General features: G+C 37.0%; 1 protein-coding gene across 1 annotated transcript in view; it reads left to right on the plus strand.

The window, feature by feature from the left end:
- Positions 1-11,708, plus strand: part of LOC143033872 (uncharacterized) — a 17,831-nt gene extending 6,123 nt beyond the window's left edge. The window contains exon 3 of the mRNA XM_076199456.1: positions 10,450-11,708. Coding sequence (XP_076055571.1) covers positions 10,450-11,603 — 1,154 coding nt within the window. The 3' untranslated portion in view covers positions 11,604-11,708. The remainder of the gene's footprint in view (positions 1-10,449) is intronic.
- Positions 11,709-17,500: the final 5,792 nt, after the last annotated feature.

A 17,500-nucleotide genomic window follows, 5' to 3' on the forward strand; every position in this document is an offset into this window, starting at 1 on the left:
GTGAGAAGTATAAGTGTGTGTATTTAGTGGGTAGATGGCGATTTTGAGTACTTATAGTAAATGGTGATGTATATACTTAGTGGTTGTTTTAGTGAGCGTTTTTGGTGGGTACTTAGTATAGGTGAGTGTAACGTAGAGTTGATGGTGAATGTACTTTCTTTATGCTTATTACATATTAGTGTGCGATTATTCAGTGAGAAGTAAGTACAGATTAAACTTTAGGTGTGTACAAGTCAGACTTGCTATGAGATTAAAAATAACATGTAAATGAATATTTTATAGATTGCTTTACACTAGTACCAGTGGCTTCCACTTGACCAGGCTTTCTAAAGACAAAATTTTTGGCCACAACCATTTCAAATTTCCAGGGTCACACATCATATTTTTACGATAAGAATAGAAATAAGAATTTCAGTCATTATAGTTTCTTCTCTCCATCCGCTCTGCTACCCTCCTTCAATCTCTTCCTTACCATATCTATGGCCCTACCTCCGGCAAAATATGGAGCAGGACAATTGCCCCCCGGACATTTGCCCTTCTAGAAAAACTGAGCCCCCTCCCCCAATTTGTTTATCCTTATTCTATGTACTTGAAAAAAAAATTGTCTTCAAGGATAGAAGTGCCGGTTACCTATGACGAAAATAATAGTATCTTGAGTCTCGATCTGACTAAAATCAAAATATTTAATTCAGTGATTCTATCCTTGAAAATTATATCGCGCCGTACAGGTGGAGCAATAGAGGCGATACAGGAAATATTTGATAAGGCTGTGCAAGGGGCGATATATAATAAATACGAAGGAATAAGAGCTGGGAGGGAAGGGCAAGTTTTCAACTACATTTTTTTTTTTTATTATTCATTTATTTGTTTGTTTATTTATTTATTTATTTGCCTGTTTGTTTGTTTGTTTGTTTGTTTATTTATTTATTTATTTATGTAATTATTTATTCATTTATCTATTTATTTGTTTGTTTATTTATTTATTTATTACAAATTATTACAAAGGCGGAGCATGCCGACAGGAGACATTTTGGTCCATATCTAGGTCGGATGCAAAAAAAAAATTATAGTAATTGTTAGCTTCACTGCTACTAACACTTCAGTAAGTCACTTTTTCATCCGTAGGCCCCATGCCACTCTCGTAGTGTAATTTTTAGTCCAGTTCCATTAATCAGTTCGAAGGTGAATTAAACGTATTTTTCTTTTCAATTCTCTTCACTATCAGTTACACTTGATTATTCAAGCTACACCAAGGGACTCCCACTTGGGATCCTCTTACATCCACCAAGCCAAATCTGCTCCGACGTCACGATTTAATTCATTCAATAACTTTGAACGTTACAAATAAGTGCCACACTTTTAGGGCGTGACTTTCCCTCCATGCACCAATAATTTTTCTCCTCCTCCACCCTTTTCTCCAATCAGAAAGACTGTTATACTGTCTCAAGCAATATTGTTTACGCAAGCAATTTGTCGCAAGCAGAACGAGCTCTGTCATATCAGCACCTACCCTAACCAATGTTTACAAATATAAGACGGTAAGCGAAATATGCAACTCTGCAACTTGCAGTCGGCTATTGTATCATAACAACCGAATATAAAATGAATATAAAATTTACATTCCTCTCCACCTACCCTTCTATCTACATAAATCTACATACCTCTATCTACCGGCCTCTTACAGGGCTCGGCAGCTACCCCTGGTCGTCCCGACGAATGACATCTGCCACCCTCTTACAGGGCTCCCTAGTATATACTTGCGAATCATCATATATATAAGTAGCTAATCTAACCTTGCAAATGGCAAAATGGTATCAGTAAAACACATCAAACATATATATATCAAAGATATAAGCAACCCTCCAAAATGCACAATAATAATCCAGCAGAATAATGGTAAATAATATACATGTCTAAATGATGAAGCACCTCCCAAATTACTTTGCAATATGATAAAATTTGCAAACATATTTGCAAAACTCACTAAGAACATTAGAGTGTAAAGAGTCTCTTCTTGCATTTCAATTATTGTTGTTAACACACTTAATTCATTTTTTTCTTTTCAAAGAATCACTCTTAATGCTTCAAGAATATCACATATCAATACTTATGTGAAAGGTCCTTAAGGTTCCAAGTCTGACCACAGCAGATCCAAGGTCTTCATGTCTCTGCCTGACACCAAGTTCCAGTAGTTTAGGTCTCCCATCCCAAGTACATACAAATGGTCAAATCAATACTATCTGTAAAATGCATCAAGATTAATATTCAATTCTAAAAGAATATTATTAAAATATTCCCTATACTCTTCTGGTTCATTAAAATTGATACATAGGGTATCACAACAATCATCTTCATAGATCTGCAACATAACTTTCTTCATATCATCTAAATGGCCTATCAATACTTCCTTATTTTCTAAATTATTATTTCATATTTATTTCCACCTGCAGAATCAATCACCCTATATAGACCTGAGTACCTTGATGAAAGTTTATTATAGGGTGAATGTAGTTTGACCATGACTAAATCTCCTATTTTCAATTCTGGTTTATGTGTTATTTTGTGTTGTTACTTTCTCATCTCTTGTGAATACTCCTGCATATGTTCCCTAACTCTTTGGTGAATACTTTGGAAAGTATTTATTCTATTTGAGATATAATCATCTATATTATACACAAGTTTCTGCTCTCTTATTTGGAATGGATTGTAAAATAAAATCTGGAAAAATAATCAATAGCAACAAATACATATTTATATCCATTCTCAGACATAGGTAACTCCAATGTATGTATGTGAACTCTTTCCCAAGGTTTCTGTGGAATGGGATAGGTAAATATAGGAGCAGGTTTTGGTGTATTTCCTTTCACCTGAACACATTTCAAAAAATTTAAGTTGTGCTTGTCTAATAGTTTTATCCTTTCCTGGGTGTGAGCTACAATCACTATCATGAAGTAACTTCAATATCTCTTTTACAAGAGTTTGTGGTATTACCAACTGATTCACTGGACCTTTAGAAATATCTTTCCCGCTTACAACTGTTTTTCTATACAAAAGTCCATTAATCAAATGGAATTCCTCTATCTTATACCCCTTTGGTAGTTTTGGAGGATTTCCTCTTGGGTTCATCAAGGACTTGACTAATGAAACACATCTTATCATCCCTCTGTTCTCTTATTAGCATTTCCTCATCTAAAGTTACTAACTCTTCTATACTACAAACAAAATTAATCAACCCTGTCATTGGTTGGCTAATGTCTGATTGTTGTGTCTTTCCGTCTTCGTGATGTCTTTTATCGTTCTGAAATACACAACAACCAGACACCGGGCACCAAAGCCGGTGTTTATCGTATTCCGTGTTCAGGATGTGATAAAGTTTACATCGGAGAAACGTCACGCGACCTGAATACACGAATACGTGAACACCGTTACGACGTCAGGCATGCTGTCACCACCAATGCATGTGTGACACATAGAAACAAGGAAAACCATCTTATGGACTGGAAGAATGCAGAGCTGCTGATACGGGAACCATACAAAATCCGCAGGAAGTGTTTAGAAGCAGCAATCATTCAAGGAACGAACACTATTGTACAAAACAGGGGCATGTTTAACATCTCGCCTCACATTATTTCCCTAATACCCATGGCCAGCAAAATATTAAATATCTAAACCACCCTTTGTGGACATTTCGCCCACGGACGTTTGGGCCAGCATTCTCATCCTTTCCCAGTGTCCAATCCCCCCCCCCTTCTCCTCCTCCTCCTCCTCCTCCTCCTCCTCTTCCTTCCCCCCTTTTCTCTCCCCGTTCCCTCCTTTCCCCTTATTTAATCTCAAGCATTTGTATCTCAACTTGTACTTGAAAAAGCTGTGATAAGCGAAACGTCGTACAAATAAAGGCTCCGTCCTCATATGGTGTTTATCTCGTCAATCTTGTCGGCAGTTCCAACTGCCACTTTTAACCCATTCAACTCCGATGACAAGATGTCTTGTCATTTGGTCAAATAAAAGAAAAAATCATAAAACACCAAAATGTTTGATCAAACACCAGAAAAGTATGACGTCAGTCCTCGCTTCGCTCGCGAGCGAAGCGAGGACTGACGTCATACTTTTCTGGTGTTTGATCAAACATTTTGGTGTTTTATGATTTTTTCGTTTATTTGACCAAATGACAAGACATCTTGTCATCGGAGTTTAATGGGTTAAGGAATATATCACTGCTAATGTTTCTCTTTCTGTTATAGAGTAGTTTCTTTCTGCATTATTACAAAGTCTTGAGGTGTAAGCTATTGGTTTCAAAGTTCCATTGCTCTCTTGCATAAGTATTTCTCCTAATCCTATGTCAGATGCATCAGTGCAAAGAATGAATTCTTTATCATAGTCTGGAAATATTAAAATTGGAGAACTCGTGAGTTTATCTTTCAACTTATCAAAAGCTTCCTGTTGTGCAGGTCCCCACATGAACTTTGAGTCCTTCCTCAACAAAGAACTTAATGGATTAGCAATGTCAGTATATCGTTGAATAAATTTTCTCTAATATCCTGTCATTCCCAAAAAGCTCCTAACCTTGTCTACATTGGTTGGAACTGGAAAATTCTTGACTGCTTCAACCTTTGAATTCACTGTACTAAGTCCATGTCTGTCTATCTTATGTCCCAAATAAATAACACTGTCTTGCAAGAACTTACATTTTTCAAGTTTCACTTTCAATCCTGCTTCAACTAGTCTTGAGAATATCAAATCTAATTTCTTAAAGTGCTCAACCGCTGTCTGGGAAACTATTAAAATGTCATCTAGGAATACACTGGCAGTGTTTCCTAACAATCCATCTAGAATTGTATTCATTAATCTCATGTAAGTCAATGGACTATTACATAACCCAAATGGCATTCTTTTGAACGCATAATGTCCCGTTGGAGTAGAAAATGCTGTGAACTCTCGTGAGTCTTCATGCAACTCTATTTGCCAAAAAGCAGATTTGATATCTATAGTGCTAAAATATCTATTCTCAGTTCCCAAACTTCTTAAAATGTCACCTATTACTGGTAATGGTAACCTGTCACGAATGGTGTGCTTATTCAATTCCCTATAATCAATAACTGGGCGCATAGTACCATCTGATTTTGGCACCAAAATCAAAGGGAAGTTCCACTCACTTTTACCATGTTCAATAATAGCCTGCGATAACATTTCATTGATCAGTTTATCTACTATTGTTAATTTAGAGTGAGGAACTCTGTAGGTGGGTATGTAAATAGAATGTGTTCCTGGTTTTAATCTAATCTGATGTTTTAAAACAGCTGTTTTGCCTAAGGCGTTCCCCGGGAAAGCAATTGCTTTATTGTGCTTCACAAGCAAAGCAACTAAACTTTCATCCAACTCAGGGCAATTAGTAGGTTCTAATTGATTCTTGTATTTTTTCTTAGCTCTAGTTCTTTCTGAACTGAACAAATTTATGAAATTGGTAATTCTATCTCCTCACTACTCTCATTTAAAATCTTGATGGGTTTGGTACACACCTGAAAACATCCTATATGCGTACCTTTCCTTAAAACTATATCTTTATTTAAAGAATTAAGAATTAATATTTCTACCATGTTCTTATTTGACTTATAAATCCCTGAGTCCAACTTCAAACCTTTTAATCTAATGGATTCTGGGAGGGTTACAATTTCAGTGTCTACAGTGACTCCTTTCAATTGCACTTCGATCCTGTTAATTGCTCTGGAGTGTGATAACGTCGACTTTATTACGCCACCATCCCCAATTTGCAAGGCTTCATTTGTAGTTGATGAATTAGTAATTTCTGGGATTTCTTGAACATCTGAGTTGGGTTCACTATATGAGGCTTTATTTTCTGTTGGTCTGGACCGCTCAGCCTCGTTATCTAAAGTAAAAAATTGATCTTTCTTGTCTATATCTAGGGATTCATTGATTCCTGTCACTGGTCTTAAGCCTGGTTGATTTAAAAATTGGATTAACTGTGATTTCACTAAGACCCCTAAGTCAGCAGGACATATCACCATGTTCTCTTTTCTCATAGTTGCAAATCCTATCAATAAATCTCCTGGAAAAACAGATTCTTCTACAAATATCACTGGAATGTGCAAATGTTCATTTATATATAAGATAACTTCTAGTTCAACCTTACCTAATGTTTTTAATTGATTTCCATTTACTCCTTGCAATGAGTAATGGATTGGTTCCAAGATTTTCACTCCTGGTTTCAACTACAGATCCTGTATCAATAAATATTTGAATAGGCTTATTGAACACTACCAGCAATGAGAGGTCCTACAGAAGTCCTTCCAATTGCAATTGTCAGTTTATGACTATCTTTGATGAAGGAGTTTTCTTTCACCTTTCTATTACTCCTATACTTTTTATTTGAATATATGTGGGGAGTTCTAGAATATTGGCTTATTCTGTGTCTAGGGGTTTTCCTCTTGTTTCCTGGTGCATACGAAAAATTCTACATTTATGGGTTTTATGGCCTATTTTTTGGTGATACATATAGAACGGTGGGTTTCTACACTGATACTCATCATGACCCTCATACTTGCAATTTCTACAAATAACAGTTTTGTGCTTTGTGTCCCCAAGTATAACAATTAAGACATATAATTCTAGTATCCCTGGATGGACTTCTAACTTTATGTCTATGTCCTAATTCTGTTTTTTTTTTTTTTTTTTTTTTTTTTAACTCTCCTCTAGAGTCCCTCTGTTGTCCCACTGTCATCACATATGGATTTATTATTCTAGTCTCACTGTACACTTGCATTAGATAACCTACCTCCCCTAAATTCATATTTGATTTGAGATCTTTATACAGCTTTTCTTCCGTTAAATCATCACTATTTTTATTCAACAATCCAAATGTGATCAATTTTATTACCTGAGAAACTTTCATTTTGTCACTAGATTTTTCTATCCAATCTGAATCTTTCAAGATAGAATTCATGTCTTTTGACCATCTATCTAATCTAGCTAAGTATTCTGTGTCTGATTCACTTGTTCTAACTTCTTTGATCATTCTAACCAAAGACCTGATAGGATCCTGATCACATTTTGACATAAAATGTTTAATGAATGCTTTCTTATAGGCTTCATATTGGTTGATATCTTCCATTTGCTGGAAATTTATGATAAACCTAGCTCTACCCTTCTCAGGATCTATATTTTCCTTTAAAATTTCTATTTTCCTTTTTTCATCTATTATATTTTTGCTCACAATTAATGTGTCTATTTAATTAATGAACTTATTAACTCCTAAAGTGTTTTCATCCCCAGTGAATTTGGGGATGTTGATATTTGAAGTATGTATTTCATGCTTCACCACATTTGAATTAGTCATACTCATACCTTCAGTAGTTGATTTGACTTGGCTGTCTCCACGTAGTCTTCCTTGCGTACGTCACCTCGAAGTCCCTCGTCAGCCTCGTCGTTCGTCAGCCTCGTCGTTTATCAGCCTCGTCGCTCACTGCCTTGAAGATCGTTTTGTAGATGATTGCCTTATTCCCCTCATAGTAGTTGCTCGCAGTGTTGTAGACCCCTCGTTCCTCGTCTTGTCGTCCCTTGAACTCAGCATACGCGTGGTTGTGGTTGTGCACCGCGTGGTTATGGTTGCGTGCACTGTAGATTGGTGTACCCGTAGACTTATCTTGCCTCAGTCTTGTAGTTTGCTGCATGCACCAGCTTTGTATTCTCTTCGGAGGAAGTTCATCCCTAGCTGCCGCCACTGTTAGCTTCACTGCTACTAACACTTCAGTAAGTCACTTTTTCATCTGTAGGCCCCATGCCACTCTCGTAGTGTAATTTTTAGTCCAGTTCCATTAATCAGTTCGAAGGTGAATTAAACGTATTTTTCTTTTCTCTTTTCTTCACTATCAGTTACACTTGGTTATTCAAGCTACACCAAGGGACTCCCACCTGGGATCCTCTTACATCCACCAAGCCAAGTCTGCTCCGACGTCACGATTTAATTCATCCAATAACTTTGAACGTTACAAATAAGTGCCACCCTTTTAGGGCGTGACTTTACCTCCATGCACCAATAATTTTTCTCCTCCTCCACCCTTTTCTCCAATCAGAAAGACTGTTATACTGTCTCAAGCAATATTGTTTACGCAAGCAATTTGTCGCAAGCAGAACGAGCTCTGTGTTTACATTCAGTCACATCAGCACCTACCCTAACCAATGTTTACAAATATAAGACGGTAAGCGAAATATGCAACTCTGCAACTTGCAGTCGGCCATTGTATCATAACCGAATATAAAATGATTATAAAATTTACATTCCTCTCCACCTACCCTTCTATCTACCTAAATGTTTACCTCTATCTACCGTCCTCTTACATAATAAAAAATGAATAAATAAAAACTATAATAATGTAAATAACAAATAAAATACATACACAAATGCATAGGTATAGTTAAATAATAAACAAACAGGTAAATAGTAAATAATAATAAATTGACATATAACTAATAATAAATGAGAATCAAACAGACAAATGATAATCATTACAGCATCTTGCTTAGGTGTTTAGCTAAATGATTCTTAAATCTTCGAACTGAACTACATTGCACTACCTCTGCAGGAAGTTTATTCCATTCATTATCTACACGGTTGGCAAAGTTGTTTCTACCCACTTCCAAATTGAATCTATTTCCGGACAGTTTGAGACCATTGTTTCTTGTCTGATTCTCATTCAAAGAGAAAATTTGGTCACTTTTGATGTTGTCAATTCCCTTTAGAATTTTAAAGACCTGTATAAAGTCACCTCTAAGTCTACCCTTTTTAGGGAAAACAGATTCATATATTTTAGTCGATTTTCGTATGATTTATTTTTGATATTTGGAATCAGTCTTGTGGCTCGCCGTTGTACTTTCTCCAGTCTGTCAATGTCTTTAATGAGATTGGGTGACCATACGGAAACAGCATACTCCAAATGTGGACGAACTAACGATTTATATAATTTATTAATGAGAGATGGACTTTTGAAGTCAGAAGATCGCGCAATCAGTCCTAGAATCTCATTTGCTTTCTCAGAGGCTGAAATACACTGCTTGGACGATTTGAGATCTTTTTCACTATTCACTTTTGTTAACGAATTTCCAAATAACTTGTAATCGTACTTACTGTTATTTTTACCTATGTGCATTACCTTGCATTTACTTGTGTTAAATTTCATTAGCCACTTTTCAGACCATTGCTGTAATTTATCTAAATCTTCTTGAATATCTATTTGGTTTTAGTGATCATTTGCCATTCCGCACAGTTTTGTATTATCAGCAAATTTGGAAACAGTAGATTTTAGTCCACGGTCTGTATCATTTATATATACTATGAATAGAAGTGGCCCAAGAACGGAACCCTGAGTAACTCCATTTGTAACATTTTTCCATCTAGAAGCTTTTTCCAGTTAAAACAACTCTCTGTTTTCGATCATTCAACCAATTACTAGTCCAACTTAATAGGCTACCATTTATTCCGTGTGAAGCTAATTTAGTAAGTAGTCTTTCGTGGGTGACGGTATCAAAAGCTTTTGCAAAGTCTAGATATATTAAATCTATATTGTTTCTTTTGTCATAATTCGAGATAACTGTTGTAGAATTCGAGTAAGTTAGTCACGCATGAACGTTTCCGTCTGAAACCATGCTGGCTATCATTTATCAAACGGTTACTTTCTAAATGATGTTCGATAGCATCTCTGATGATAGTTTCCATTATTTTTCCTACGATTGAAGTCAAACTTATAGGCCTATAGTTATTTGGTTTCTTTTTGTCACCTTTTTTCAATATGGAAGCAACGTTAGCTAGCTTCCATTCTCTTGGGACATCTCCGGATATGATGGATTTCTTGAAAATAATTTCTAATGGAACAACAATCTCATTTTTCATTTCCTTGAGGATTCTTGGATGCCAACCGTCAGGCCTCTGGTGTTTTATTAACTTTTAGTTTCTCTATCCACCTTTTAATTTTTTCTTTTGTTATATTTACCGTAGTAAGTTTACCCTATACTTTTCACAGGTTTCAGTTTGGAGTTCACTTTGAGTGTTTCGTTTACGAATACTGAGCTAAAATGATTGTTTGAAATATTACACTTTCCTTCATTTGAATATTCAAGTTGACCGTCAGCAGATAAGAGTGGACCAATGTGATTCCTAACAACCTTTTTATCTCTAATGTAACTATCGAATTCTTCGGGATTCTCTTTGGATTTATCAGCGATATTCATTTCGAATGGTCGTTTTCGTTTTTTTTTTTTTTTTGTTTTTTTTTCTCTGTATTAATATATAACTTTCATGGTCATTAGATGCGCCCGAGCACTTATATTTCTTATAAGCCTGTCTCTTTTTAGTAGTACTTATTTATTTATTTATTCATTTATTTTTCTATATATTTATCTATTTAATTAATTATTTATTTATCTATATTTCTTCCACAGCTACACGAATTCCTAGAAGTTCTGTGGTCTCAGCCTCATATCCCACGCCCAGGACAGACGGAAACGTCCGTCAAGTCTTCAACGACGACGTTTCCCACGACTGGCATTCTTCTTCCCACTGCTTTCTAAGAGACGTCCCTACATCTATGACCGACCATTACCCCTTCGATGGAAAAAACACGTTCTCAAGCGTTCCTATGCAGAACCCTGTCTGGACGCCCGGTTACCCTGACGAGGGTAGCCCCTTACGACCTCCGCCGCCCCCGTACCTTGGACCAAGACACCCTAATTTCATCCCCTCTTGTCACGACAACCCTCTGTTTGCCTCTCACGGCTCCCCTTCCCCCGACTCACCCTCCATACCAAGAAATTCTCCCTCTATGCCAGCTAGCTCGGTCCCCGTCCCCACAAAGCTACCACCCCCGTATCAATACTCCATTACCTCTTCCTTCCCCGCCAACACACCCTTGCCTTCCACGACAACTCAGCTCACGCAGGATCTTCCAGACGATGCATTGACCAATATTCAGCCACTGGTTTACTCCTACGAAGTTTACTCTTCTGAGCAACAAGACATAGGATTTCCTACGAATCAATTCACAACTTCCTCTGCGCACCAACCTTTATTCTTCCCTGACCTACCTATGGATTTACCTACCAATCAACCCATAGTCCCCCTTACCCAAGATCACATGACCTCGTCTTCTTATCAGACCAAGTCCTCAACTGGTTGTACCTCTTCACCAAATGACACGATGCACTTTCCTGAGGAAGTCCCTGTGACCTCTTTGACCCACCAACCCACAAGTCTTCATAACTCTGATGTCACTTATCTCAGCACGCCTATGGCATCTTGTGTCCACGAAACCCCACCTTGTCATCCACACGAAAGTAAGGGATTATCTTCCCTGCCACTCACTATCCCTCCTTCCCACCAGACCATGGGTTTCACGGACACCCAATCCTTTGCTCCGACTGCCTACCAAACCATGACATCATCTACAGACCCTCACCCTTTTCGGAAGTGTGAACAAGCAACCCAGGCAATGCCGCATTTACAGATCCCGAGCGATCCCCTAGAAGTGAATGATTTCGAACAGAGTGAATTTCTACAGATATTACAGGAACTCCTTTGTCACAACTACCCTTCATAACAAACGACAGGAGTCCATAAGTCTCCATGTTAGGAACCGTGCACTACCCCCATTTGGAAATACTTTGAGCCAGGTACCGAAATCTCAATTCCTGGTTTTTTTTTTTTTTTTCATTCACCTGATCTCTCCGTCTATTCCTCCTTTGAACATTGCGAACAACGAAAACACCGCCTAGTGTAAGATTCGAAATAATAGTCTTATACAACATGTAGTCTACAACTACAATATGTATATATATATGTGTGAGTGTGTGTGTGTGTGTGTGTGTGTGTGTGTGTGTGTGTGTGTGTGTGTGTGTGTGTGTGTGTGTGTGTGTGTGTGTGTGTGTATTTACCTAGTTGTATTTACCTAGTTGTATTTTACGGGAAGGGGAGCTATGCTCGTGGTGTCCCGTCTTCATATCTCATTTTATCTAAACTATTTTTAAATTCATCTAACTTGTTCCAAATGCCTATTACTCTGTGAAGAAAGCTGTTCTTTTTCATATCTCTTCTATAGCTGTTTTTTTTTATTTTCTTTCCGTGTCCTCTTCTTTCCGTGTCCTCTTCTTTTCCGTGTCCTCCTTTGATTATTGCGAACAACGAAAACACCACCTAGTGTAAGATTCGAAACAATAGTCTTATACAACATGTAGTCTACAACTACAATATATATATGTGTGTGTGTGTATGTGTGTGTGTGTGTGTGTGTGTGTGTGTGTGTGTGTGTGTGTGTGTGTGTGTGATCATTTTTATGACAGTCGCATGTAGGATTCGAACCTACTACCCCAACCATCGGTAAGATAACCTTACAGTGCCTTAACCTTCTCAGCCACCATGGCTACAAAAGTCTTGTAACCCTGAATCTTTCTGATTCTCGAGGATAGGAAAGACCAATAATCTGCGACCCCAATTCCTGTTTTACACAAGACCCAAGCCCACTCGAGGGAGCGGGTAAGGACAGGAACAAATCCCTTCCACGATTCGCCATTGTAACTACGAGAGAAATTTGCTAGTGACAGCGACATTAATCTAATCATTTTTATGACAGTCGTGTGTAAGATTCGAACCTACTGCCCCAGCCATCGGTAATATAACTTTACAGTGCCTTAACCCTCTCAGCCACCGAGGCTACATAAGTCTTGTAACCCGAAATCTTTCTGATTTCCGAGGATAAGAAAAATCACTAATCTGCGGCCCCAATTCCTGTGTGTGTGTGTGTGTGTGTGTGTGTGTGTGTGTGTGTGTGTGTGTGTGTGTGTGTGTGTGTGTGTGTGTGTGTGTGTGTGTGTGTGTGTGTGTGTGTGTGTGTGTGTGTGTATTTACCTAGTCCTATTATACGGGAAGGGAGCTATGCTCGTCACCGGTGGCCCGTCTTTGTATCTCTCAGCATCAAGTTTTTTTCTTAAAATCTTGAATAGTGATGGCATACACTGTTTCTTTGTCTAATAGTGTGTGTGTATTCACCTTGGTCTTTCGATCACGTGTTGGACTCGTGATCGACAGCTATTTCCCTCCTGGAAGAGAGCTCAGAGCTCGTTTGACCGATCTATGGGTAATGCTATGACCTTTCACACACACACACCCAACTCCCCGCCCACGAGAGTCAGAGTAACGACCCGAAGCGCAGCGATACCGAAATAATTTTGGCCCTGGGCAGGATTCGAACCAGTTACTGTGAGCACCACCGTATTTCCCAGCCCAGCGCTCTACCAACCGCGCCACCGAGTCGTGTGTGTGTGTGTGTGTGTGTGTGTGTATTTATCTAGTTGTATTTACTTAGTTGTATTTTACGGGAAGGGGAGCTATGCTCGTGATGTCCCGTCTTCATATCTCATTTTATCTAAACTATTTTTAAATTCATGTATTGTTTTTGCACACACCACTTTCTCATCTAATTTGTTACAAATGTCTATTACTCTGTGGGGAAAGCTGTTCTTTTTCAGGTCTCTTCTATAACTGTCTTTCTTGATTTTCTTTCCGTGTCCTCTTGTATTTCTATCATCCCATTTTATTAGATCCTCTCTATCAATAATTTCTATGCCTTTCATGATTCTATAAATAGTTATCAAATCTCTTCTCTCTCTTCTTTGCTCTAATGTCTGTAGCTCAAGTTTTGCTAGTCTCTCTTCATATGATAGTTTTGAGTGTTGGTGCCAATTTTGTAATTGCTTTTTGTATTCTTTCAAGTTTTGTTATACATTTTTTGTACTTAGTGACCATATCGTCGCTGCATATTCCAGTCTGGGTCCTATCAAAGTGATTAGTATTTTTTTCACCATTTCTTCATCCAGGTATATAAATGCCACTTTGATTGTTCTTATTAAATTATAAGTTTCTCCAAAAATCTTGTTTATATGTTTCTCAGGGGATATATTATTCATAATAATGACTCCCATGTCCTCATTTTCTACTTTTTTTATTCCTTATTCTCCCAATTTATATGATCATACTATTTTTTTTTCTTTCTTTTTCCAAATTTCATTATACTACACTTATTAGTATTGAACTCCATCTCCCACTTTCTACTCCATTCCCATACTTTATTTAGATCACTCTGTAGTGACTCACAATCTTCTTAAGTGTTCACTTTTTTCAACAGTTTTGCATCATCCGCAAAGAAGCTCACATAACTTTCAATTACTTCATACATACCATTAATATATATAGCAAACATTATTGGACCCAGAACTGTTCCTTGTGGAACACCACTTATTACTTCATACCAATTAGAGTGTTTGTCTCTTATCACTACTCTCATTTTTCTTTCTTGCAAAAAGTCTTCCATCCATTTAAGCAGTCTGCCCTGTATTCCTCCTTCAGTTTCTAATTTCTTAAGCAACTTCTTATGTGGTTCTTTGTCAAAAGCTTTTTTTAGGTCTAGAAATGCACAATCAGCCTATCCATCTCTTTCTTGTATTATATCTATTAGCCTTGAATAGAAACATATTAAATTGGTGACGCGTGATCGTCCTTATCTGAATCCAAATTGACTTGGATTTAGCACGTTGTTTTGTTTTGTTTTTCTAAATGCCTTACCCATCTACTATTGTACTTGTAAGAGAGACTGGTCTATAGTTAGTAGGGTCTTCTATATTTCCCCCTTTATATATAGGTACTATATTTCCTCTTCTCCAATATTTTGGAACTTTTCCTTCTTTCGAGGAACTGTTTATTATACTATGTATTTTGTCTGCCAGTTCATTCCTGCATTCTTTCAAAATCCAGTTTGCTATTTCATCTAGTCCATGCGATTTTCTGACATCAAGATTACTCAAGTGTTTCATTTTTTCATTCCTTGTTACTTCTATTTCTTTCATAGGGGGGACTTTCTCTTCCCATTCGATCTCACCAGGTTGTATGTTCTCCTTTGTAAACACCGATTTAAAATGCTTGTTCATAATTTCTGCCATTTCTATTTCCTCTGTGTATTCAACTCCTCCTTGTCGTAATTTCTCTAATTCTTGTTTGTTGTTTACAAATCTGTAAAATAGTTTTGGTTTATCTTTACACTTTTCTATGACATCTTTTTCATATTTTCTCTTTTCCTCTCTGCACACTTGTACATATTCATTTCTACAACTAGTATATATTTCCCATTTTTCAGGTCTTTTGTATTTTTATTTTGTCCAAGCTTTATCTCTTTTGTCTTTGAACTCCCTACAACTTTTGTTGTACCAGCACTTTACATATTCTTTTTCTTGTTTTTGTCTTGGGACATACTTTTCCACTCCTTTTTTATAATTTTGTCAAAATATTCTATTTCTCTTCCACTGTTGTTTCCTCTTTGTATATTTTCCCAGTTTTCTTTTTGAAAGAATTCTCTTATTTGATCAAAATTTGTTTTTTCATACATCAATCTTCCTTTTCTACATTGTTCATTTCTTTTCATGTATTTTTCCTTATTTAGTTCCTGTTCAATCAATATGTGGTCACTTTTACTTATTGGTGTTTTATATTCAATCTTTTCCACTATTTCAGGTTCTGATGTGATTATTAGGTCTAGTCTCGATGGTTCTTCTTCATTGCTATACCTAGTGTTCTCTTGAATCCATTGTGTCATTGTATGGTCAATAATCATCTCAAGTGGAACATTTCCCCATGAGACGTCTCCACCTTTTACTGTCATCTCTTCCCAGCAGACTTCTTTGCCATTAAAGTCCCCATTATAACTATTCTCCTCCATCTTCCATTATCTTATTTAATGTTATCCTTGTGTCTTCTAACATATTTTTATGTTCTCTCTCTTCCCACGAGGTCGTTTTTGGAGGCACATAATTTATTACAAACTTTTTGCTCTTCCTATCTTTGTCTTCCACTTCGATCATAATAATCTCTACTCTGTTCTTTCCATATGTGACATTCCTCACGTTTATATCCTTCTTAGTCAGGAACATAACTCCACCCCCTTGTTTTGTCTCTCTGTTTCTAATCCAATAATTATATGTATCATGTCCTACACTGTTGGGTGGTAGTGGACCTTCTAATTTTGTCTCTACAATTCCTATAATGTCCGGTTCTTTTTGCTTCAGATAATCATTCAGTTCGTTCAATCCTGTTATTAATCCATCTATATTTGTGTAAGACACTCTTAACTGTCTGCTACTTCCATTGTATTTTTTGTTTCCCTTTTGTTTCTCTCTGTTATGACCCATTTCCTCACTTTCATATCCACTACTCTCCAATAGAATTCCTCTTATTCTGACTCTGTTCTCATCTCGTTTTTTTTTTCTTAGCTTCTTGTTTGTTTGTTTTTCTCATCCTCTCTTTCCTCTTTATTTATTTTTCTTTTTATACATACCTTTTTATATTGTTCACTGTTTGCTAGTTTCCCTGTTTTTGCTAAGATATTCTCTGCTGTCGTTTGTGACCTGAATTTAACCTTAATTAGTCTGGTCTTATCTGTACTATATTTCCCGAGCCTATACATTTCTTCTATTTGTTTCCCTATCTCAGGTTCATTTTCCTGAACAAATTCTAATACACTGTTTACTTTTTCTTTTTCCTCTTTGATTCTTGTAGTCCTATTGAGATTATACTTCTCTTCCATCCCTAATATAATTATACATTTATTTTTATCTGCTAAGTCTCTTACTATATTCTCATTCTGTTTCATCACTTTAATGAATGTGTCTTCAGTTTGTTCTTTCATCTGCTGTTTTACTATATCATTAAATGCAATTTTGTTGTTCTCTTAGATTTTTTTTCTAACCCTGTGCTTCTTTTGCTATGACTCTTTATTATTATTTTTTAATTCCTCATTCTCATCTTTTACTTCTTTTAACTATCTTTTTAATACTTCTATTTCTTTAGTTAGATTTTGGTTCACCTTCTCTAATTCTTCCAATTTTTCAACTCTCTGCGTGATCTGCGCTAGTTGACCGAACCTATCCTCCCAATATTTGCCAATTTTCTTCTAGGCTTGCTAATCGGGGAGGGTTGGCTTCCCCCCCCCCACCATTAAATCTTTGGAAATTATTATCTTCACCTTCCATTGTGCTGCTCTTATCTATGTTTCTAATCTTTACATTTTTGTTAATCCCTTCTTCATCACTAAAATCCTCCGGGCCTCGTTTGTTTACATGGCGTCTGCCTGCCTGGACCAAGTCCTCCCCTTCCTAATTTCCTTCCATTTCCCTCAGTAATCCCTCCCCTTCCTAATTTCCTTCCATTTCCCTCAGTAATCCCTCCCCTTCCTAATTTCCTTCCATTTCCCTCAGTAATCCCTCCCCTTCTCCTTTTTCATCACCTTCCCACTACACCACGAGCTTTCCCCTTCCCTATAATACAGAAAGGTACTTCCTTGACGTTGAGATCCACGAAAAATTCCCTTCTTATTCGGAGCTCCAATCTTCGCTATGAATCGGTCTACGTGTGTGTGTGTGTGTGTCTGCGTGTGTGTGTGTGGAAGTGCACACA

The sequence above is a fragment of the Oratosquilla oratoria genome, chromosome 2, assembly GCF_046742065.1.
Source record: "Oratosquilla oratoria isolate Oo_2021 chromosome 2, ASM4674206v1, whole genome shotgun sequence".
Taxonomy (NCBI): Eukaryota; Metazoa; Arthropoda; class Malacostraca; order Stomatopoda; family Squillidae; genus Oratosquilla; species Oratosquilla oratoria.